At 28.2% G+C, this 8,140-nt stretch overlaps 2 protein-coding genes across 3 annotated transcripts in view; one reads left to right on the forward strand and one right to left on the reverse strand.

Annotated features, from left to right (window-relative positions):
- LOC106784537 (alkaline phosphatase-like) overlaps positions 1–8,140 on the forward strand; it is a 123,117-nt gene that overhangs the window by 69,249 nt on the left and 45,728 nt on the right. The window lies entirely within an intron of this gene.
- Positions 4,503–8,140, reverse strand: part of LOC106784538 (caspase-1-like) — a 13,252-nt gene continuing 9,614 nt past the window's right edge. Inside the window, exon 5 of the mRNA XM_014744211.1 lies at positions 4,503–4,915. Coding sequence (XP_014599697.1) covers positions 4,587–4,915 — 329 coding nt within the window. The 3' untranslated portion in view covers positions 4,503–4,586. The remainder of the gene's footprint in view (positions 4,916–8,140) is intronic.

The following is an 8,140-nucleotide window of genomic DNA, read 5'->3' on the forward strand; positions in this document are numbered from 1 at the left end:
ATTCTTCTTAACACTTGAAACAAAATCACCATTTAAAATTACACGCTTGAAAAGTAATTTGATACGAAATAAAACTAGAAAACCTGTAGGTACTGTATCGTTATTTCCGAATAATAATTAACCTGCACGCTTTAGTAAATTTACCTGTAGAATATATACGTGGTACTTTACTTCGTTATAACTTTTCATTTCTTTTATAGGTCACTGATTAAAGCGTCATTAAAAGTACCTTGGAATCAGAGGTTAACAAATAACTTTACTACTATTGTTCTTAATTAATTTAGAAATGTATATAGTCAGTGAGCATAGTCTTTCAAATACTCATTCTCATTTTCAAATTAACTCACGTTTCGAGATAGAATAATTGTATCCATTATTACAAAAAATAGTAACTTGTATAAAAACAAATTCAATAGAAAATCTAATCTATCACTTGTTGTTCATTATCGATTTACATTTAATTATAAACAAAAATAAAATAAAAGATAATACTCAATATGCTAAAAAAAAAAACATAAATGTATGATTAATGATCAGTTTAATATTTATATACACCTCGTAATATAATATTATAATCTTTGATACATTATTGTTAAAATGAAGAAATAAACTTACAGATGTTATAGAAGCAACGATATCTGATTCTGTTTATGTCTTCACGGATTGTATATCACTTGTAAGTAATCCCAAGAGCGTCCAGAATATCCTCGATAGGTAGACATTCAGAAGCATCGAGCAGGTATGTGCTATCTACTACAGTCTCGTAGCACGTTCATGATAGATGTAAGCTCTGAGTACTCGACTGGACGTAATAGGGTTATCGAATACCCGTTAACCGTTTCGGAGCACCGTTCGTTCATAGATCATACTAATTATTCCTTCAGGAATAGTAATATGATACAATATTCGTTGTGTCGATCGTAACATGATTGATCTTAATCTCTTGAATATTTTTTAAATATTTATTATTTAAATTGCATATTATTATCTATTTTTTCCTTCAATTTTTAATCGATATTTATTTTATTTATTGTACGAATATCTATCATGTAATTGGATATTAATTATTCTTCCTCGAACAAAAAAGGAAAAAAAAAAAATGAAACACAAAACACGTTAATGAACGTCATAGAAATGTATGGAAGTTAATCTAGAAATTGGTATAATAGTAAGAGAGAGAAACTGGGCTGGACGTATATATATACCATGTATGTGCTCTTTGTCTCCAAATTAATTTTCCTCTGACAATAGAAGTTGTAGCTAAAGATAAAAGGGAAAGAGAAAAGAAATAAATAGAATTCGGAAATGGAAAGCATATTATTGAAGATTTGCGATTAATTCGCATTTGTCGAAAATCGTATTGTTTGGTAGAATATGGCGAATACTAATGTTCTTGAGTATGAATAGAACCTCGTTGAATTATAAGCATATTCCGTAATATTACATTATTCCTTTTACAAGATAATGACTGATCTGTGGATGTGTTATCGTTAATTAACGGTAAACAACATAAATTGTTTCACAAATCATAGATAATGATAGGATATAAAAGTTTATCGATATAAATGCAAACGCGTTAAATACAAGCAATAAAAAAATCTTGTTTATTATTTATGAGAACAAGTGTGAGAAAGAGAGAAAAAGTAAATTCTATGGTAAATATCGCGCTTGATATTACGATCGATAGAGAATGCACGCGTTACGTTATGCCCGGGCACACTTATACTAATGGCGTTCGCAGAACGTTCATAGAACCATTTTATCAAAGCGTTCCTTTGTTAACTCCGTCGTTAGGGAAGCACAATAGTACGTGGTAGTTCGAATAACGTATAGAACAGCTTTACTTTACTTTTCCACCTGGAGGAAGTTAAACGATTTCGTGTACTAAAAGAAAACTTGACTATGTATACATAATATAAATATATATATATATATATATATATATATATATATTCATGTTTACGTTGATATGCGGCTTCATTTTTATCTGACCTATTAATCATGAATACATATTTACATTTGTATTGGAGTCTATATTATACAATTTATATGTGACGTATCAATCGTCGCACACGTTCACATTCATGGTCATATAAAACATTTTCACATTCTGTCTAAGATTTATTTATGTATATTTTTAAATTCTTGTGACAGATTAATTCTCATGTTATTTTTTAATTTTACATACACATATGGAGTATAATAATAATAGGGAAAATAATTTAAGAAAATTATTTGTAATATGTATATATGTAAAGAATAAAATATGTATATATTATATCAATATTAATTCGGAAAAATGTTTATTTTTTTAAGATATAAGAAATTAACAATAAGTAATATAATTTAGTTTATGATTTATTTGATGTTACAAAATTGTTTATATTATTAATCAAATCACAAAAATAATCGCTCAAAATCTGAAATTCTTCAACGTTTTCTCGATATATTCTATGTATTTATATCAATATAATATACTCACCGACAATAAAATTCATGTTTATGTATTCGTATTCAAAAGAAATATATAAAAATTTAAGTTCGTGCACGTGGTTGCGTTCATTTTGGAATTTTAAGGATTCGAGGTTTGATTTATGTTACCAAAGGGAAACCGTTCAAGGATTTCATACAATTCAAGAAAAAGAAAAAGAAAAAGAAATAACATCTTTTATATGCAAACTTGTTGGAGATTTGGTTCAAATATCACTTTTGTCGTATTTAAATGTCAATCTGCAGCACAATGTTGGAAAATCGTTTCTAATAACATTTCTTAATTCGTGGTAGTGTATCCTTTGGTTTGTCTATCCACTCATTGTCAGATAAGTCTGATACAGAAACGAATAGAGTTCAATGAGAAAAGCAAAATAGTAACTTTAACAGTACTTGCAGACGATGAAATGGAATCGAGTTTTCGATGGGGTAGTTCAATCGAAACTTAAGTCTTTCTCTTTCTCTTTTTATCTACAATGATCGATTTTCTTTGCTTAAAATTAGTGTATCTATAGTTATACTTTGAACAATCAACGAGAATTCATTTATTTTAAACAGTCTGTCTAAAGAATTTAATGACACGACAATATTTTTTTTTTCTTTTTCGGGCCGCATATTGGCGTCGCTTGAAAATCGGACGAGGGATTTAGGGATAGGGTACAAGTAGCCAGCAATCAATTCTGGCTACTACGAAATACAAAAACAAAAAAAAAAAGGTAAATTTATGACTGGATGTGCCGAGTCGCAGGTTGAATATGACTGATACAAATATTTAAATTGTCTCATTTGTATTTATTTATTCTTAAAAAATATAAATTCTAGCAGGCCTAAGGTTTGATAAAACAGGGAAGATGGTAATAGAAGGAAAAATGTAACAATGTAAATGTATAAAAATATTTAATAGATTTAAATAAACGAACACATTATAATAACATTTTCATATATCCCAATGTAATTTATTGTTAGTAATATAAAATTGTGATTTATTAGATGTGACAATTAATTCGGTGCTTCGATATTAAATTCATTGCATCAAAATTGTCATCTTTTTTTCGGTAGTTACTTAAAAGATACCTAAAAGATACACCCAATATATGCTTTCTTTAAAACTCTTAAATATTTCCTGTAATACGTAGTCATTTTATAAATTAACTGAATAATACATTTTTACAAAGTAACAGATATACATATGTATGTTTTATTTTGTTCACTTTACAATTTAAATAAGAATTTCTCCTATTAAAGAAAATTAACTTATATAAATAGAAAGTTAGGGAATATTATTGTTTTGTTTGCACAGAATCTTATATAACCAGCAAACCAAATAAAAAAATCGGTGTAATGCAATAATTGGGAATGTGAAAAATATACCAAACAAAAAGTTTCTTATTTTTGTTAAAATTGTCTTTCTCATTAAATTGTTACAAATTATACTCTTTTCTATATTTATAATTATAATTTATATCGTTAAATATATCAATTCTATTAAGTTAAGTTTGCGTTGCTACTTATTCCGCGTTACAACAGATCTGAGGTCGAAATAGGTTGTAACACTTGTGTGTATGTGTGTTCTGCTACTTTTTTATTAGGAATATATATATTACATAATATTTTTATTTATAATATTAATATATTATATTATATAATAATCTAAATATTTTACTTTACATACAGAGAAACTGTTATAACTTAATATGTCAAGGATAAGTAAACAACATTTTCGTGTACAAGTTATTTTACTAAGCATAATAGTTTAGTATCATATTTGGTAATCGTATTCTAAAAACAAAATGTTATTACTATCCTCGGTTTCCTATATATATAGTTAACATATAATTTTATTTATTTTATTTTTTAATAGAAAAAAATGCAAAATTTTGAAATAATATGTATAATACTTTAATAACGCGTTTATTATTCTTTTTTTAATTCTTAAAAGTTAAAATTATATCATAATATACATGCACGTAGAAAAAGGGAAAGTTATTAATTTATAATCGTGCGTGTATAGAAAAAAAAATAGTTGACGAAAAGGAAAAGAAAATAATAGACGATGTCATCTGTACAAAAGTTCAGAGATTGCAATCTGAAGGATGTCAGCATGGCATAGTATCACAATCCTTGTTCTTTATATAAGATGTTTTCTTTTCTTCGGGAGCCGGTTGTATCGCTGGTGTCGATCGTAAAATACTTTTTTTAGGAAAATATACCAACCGAGTCAACATACTGACTATACTCGGTATTTGTTTCTTCGCATGGGAATTCTTTAGATGGGGTACGTAGGATTGATAGTTAATGGCAACTCGTCGATTGACGAAAGTCATCAGAGTGAGTAGATCACGAGTTCGGCCATGGATATTGAATTCCTTGCAAATGGCTTGTATGAACCAGGAGCCGTCATCTGGATTGCGCCACGAATAGAAACCTGAAAGTCAGTTGAAAGGGGTTTTCAGGTCAGTACACATTAAACGTTCTGTAAAGACAATGAAGTAGGTAGATGTATCGAAATACGGTTTGTTTGTCCTAATGCTATGGGACGCCACCGACTCGGAACGTGCCGTTTTACGAACTCTGGAATGAGACAGAAAAGAAAGGGAGAAAGAGAGAGGGAACTCTCAAATATCTAATGGTTTTTTATTGGACTTAAACTTTTTTCTGTGTGTTTCATTAAGCATATTATATATTCATATATATCATGATAGTCAAGATTTTTCAAGTACTTGCGATAACCTGAACAAAAAAATACTTTAAATAAAAGTTGATCTGTTTTGATTGACTATACATTGCAATAAAAAAAAGTTCGACCAAAATTTCTTATACTTACAGCAAGCGGATTTTAATGATTTTTATATTAAATTAAAGTACACTCTTTTGTCTACGCGTAAAATACCTTTTCGAGTTATAAATCGATTTGCAAAGGTTCATAATATGGCAAAGAATGCGATGCTGCAAATTTTTCCTATTGTAGAAGTATCAACGTTATAATTGTTAAATATCGGTCAGTTTTTTCAATCGTTACATAATGACTCTCAAATTAGTTCGATTTCGTCATTATTTAGATTATGTATTTCGTTCAGTTAGACTACTGAATATCTTTAAGGATATTTCAAGCTTATAAACGTTAAGCATTTCAACTACTCACTTACTCTCTCTTAAAGCAAAGCGTTAAACGCAGTGGTACATATGTATATACTAACCAAGCAAGCTACTATGCACGTATTCGCACCTTGATACGTTAACTACGTTAACTATCCTCTTTATCCCTTCTCTAACACATTAATGATACCTTTAGCTCGACACATGTTACTATCCATGATTTATGCACCAGCTGTGCATTCATATCGCACTTAGTAACGCAGTTATCCTCATGCGACTAAACGTATTTCTTGCTATAGTTTATTATAGAAGTCACGCGCAATACTTCGTGGTAACCATAACTTTAAAAAATATGTCATTTGAATCGAAAGACATAGAAATTTCTAAAAATTGTATCATTTATTTCAATTCATCACGTAATTTCTTTCATTAAAGTTTATTTTTCGAATATACCCAAATTCGTTTTATACGAGAATTTATACTATATTTCTTTGAGTTATTAAATTATTTATTTTAATTATTAAACACACAAAAAAGAAATGTTTCCAACATCGATTAAAAGGCAATACGGCAGATCCCCGTATAACGCGATTTCTTGAAATGCCGAAAATATTGTAAATACATTTTTCGTATAACGTGATTCCTTTTTTAACGTGTTATGCAATAAAATGTTAGAATTTCCCGTATATAAAAATCAAATTTGCTTTAATTGAGCATTACTTTATATCATCTTAATATAATATCATCATAATTGTTTCTGTTTTTATATTTTTCTTTTTGAATATTAGGTTCTCAAAAATAATTTGCGAAAAAAAGAAGAATTTTATCATTATTCATATTAAATATATATGTTCTCATGAAATTATTTTAAATTATCTCGAGAAAAAATTTAAAAAATTAACGTACTTGTGTTACACGAGAAAAATTTTCATAAAACGTGATTTCCTGTAACGCGAAGTCATATAACGTAACGTAACATATTAACCACGTTATATATGGGAATCTAATGAATATAAATTCAGCGTAATATAATATTTATAGGGACGAATTCAAACTGGATACCCTATATATAAAACGATCTTTATATCGTCCAATTTCTTCGAGCTATTTCTTTTACTTTATATATTTTTTTCCTCATAAAAAAGCCCTACGTAAAGCAAACGATTCTTTTCCTCTCTTTCTGTTTGTTTGTTTCTTTTTTTGTTTCATTTCTTTCTTTCTCTATTTTTTTTCTTCTTTTGTATTTTTTTTGTTACAATATTCGCCCCTTGATTATTCTCAAAGACAATGAACTTGGTAGGCACCCTTATCGCAGTTCCGTATCACCTTGATTGTTTTGCTTATCGTTTTTTCAAAGCGAGTTTTTATTTTTTGTCAAGTATTTTTCATTAATCCAGATTTTTGTCTCTTTCAGCCAATCGATTTTCCGTTCGTTTGCAATCCATTGTCCATGAGAGAACTGTCATACTACAGGATAATTTGCCGATTGCTAAACTCGAAATGAAATACTTTCGTTTTGGTTCGGCTGGTCAAACGCGCTGACGTTCAACCTGTGTACGATAAATCGTGAAAAATGTCGACAAGGTGAACACTCGTTCATTCGAACATGTTTATTTCGTGGTATTTTCATTCTCCCTTCCTCTCTTTCACTTTTTCTTTTTCCTTTATTTTTTTTCCCCCGTACAAAAACCGGGAGAATATTATTTGTAAAAGAGATTTGTAAATAATTCAAGAATAAAGAAGAAAACTTAGAGTCAAAGAGAAAAGGGAATGAGAAAAAAAGAAAGAAAGAAAGATAATGTATATTTGCATTAAAAATAAGCTCTCAATGAGGTCATTAATTCTACTATTCTACATAACAATCTAAATTTAAAGGAAAAAAGAAAAGAAATTCTTTAGAACGTTATGAAAAGTCTATCAGGATTATGGTTAGGCCGATTAATATCTATTGTATATCGATGTTTCCGAGTAGATTGAGAGAAAGTTCGTAATGGGTCAAGTAAAAAGCTTCCTTTCTATTTTTCACCATTGACTCGGAACTTTTTGTCTCGTACAAAAAGATTGTTTCGCGACAGCACGTTTTCTTTCGTAACAATTTGTATTTATTTCTATTTTCATTATTCCTTGATATATTGATTCGTTATATTATTTTGATGAAAAGGAGTATTAAACAAAAATGTGCATATATTTATTTCGCGTAATAGTTTTAACTAAGATTGCACGAACTGTCGAGGTCGGAAATTAAGCATTTAGACGAAGAAAAAAGATATTCTATATACATAATAATAGTAATGAATTAATTAACGAATATAATTATATATGTATGTCTGTATATTAAATGAGATAGTAATTATAAAATTCATAGTTACTATCATATACATATTACTTATTTTTTTCTTTTTTCTTATTTTAATATACATAACGCAAAATCATGAATAAATAGAATATTTCAGATTTTCTACTTTTGGCCTACTTTCGTAATAACTTATATAAATATATGAACTCCATTTAAAAAAGTAAAATTATATTGTGTATATAAAATAATATATAATAT

This window comes from Polistes canadensis, unplaced genomic scaffold (assembly GCF_001313835.1).
Source record: "Polistes canadensis isolate GaletaPanama2010 unplaced genomic scaffold, ASM131383v1 scaffold_37, whole genome shotgun sequence".
Lineage (NCBI taxonomy): Eukaryota > Metazoa > Arthropoda > Insecta > Hymenoptera > Vespidae > Polistes > Polistes canadensis.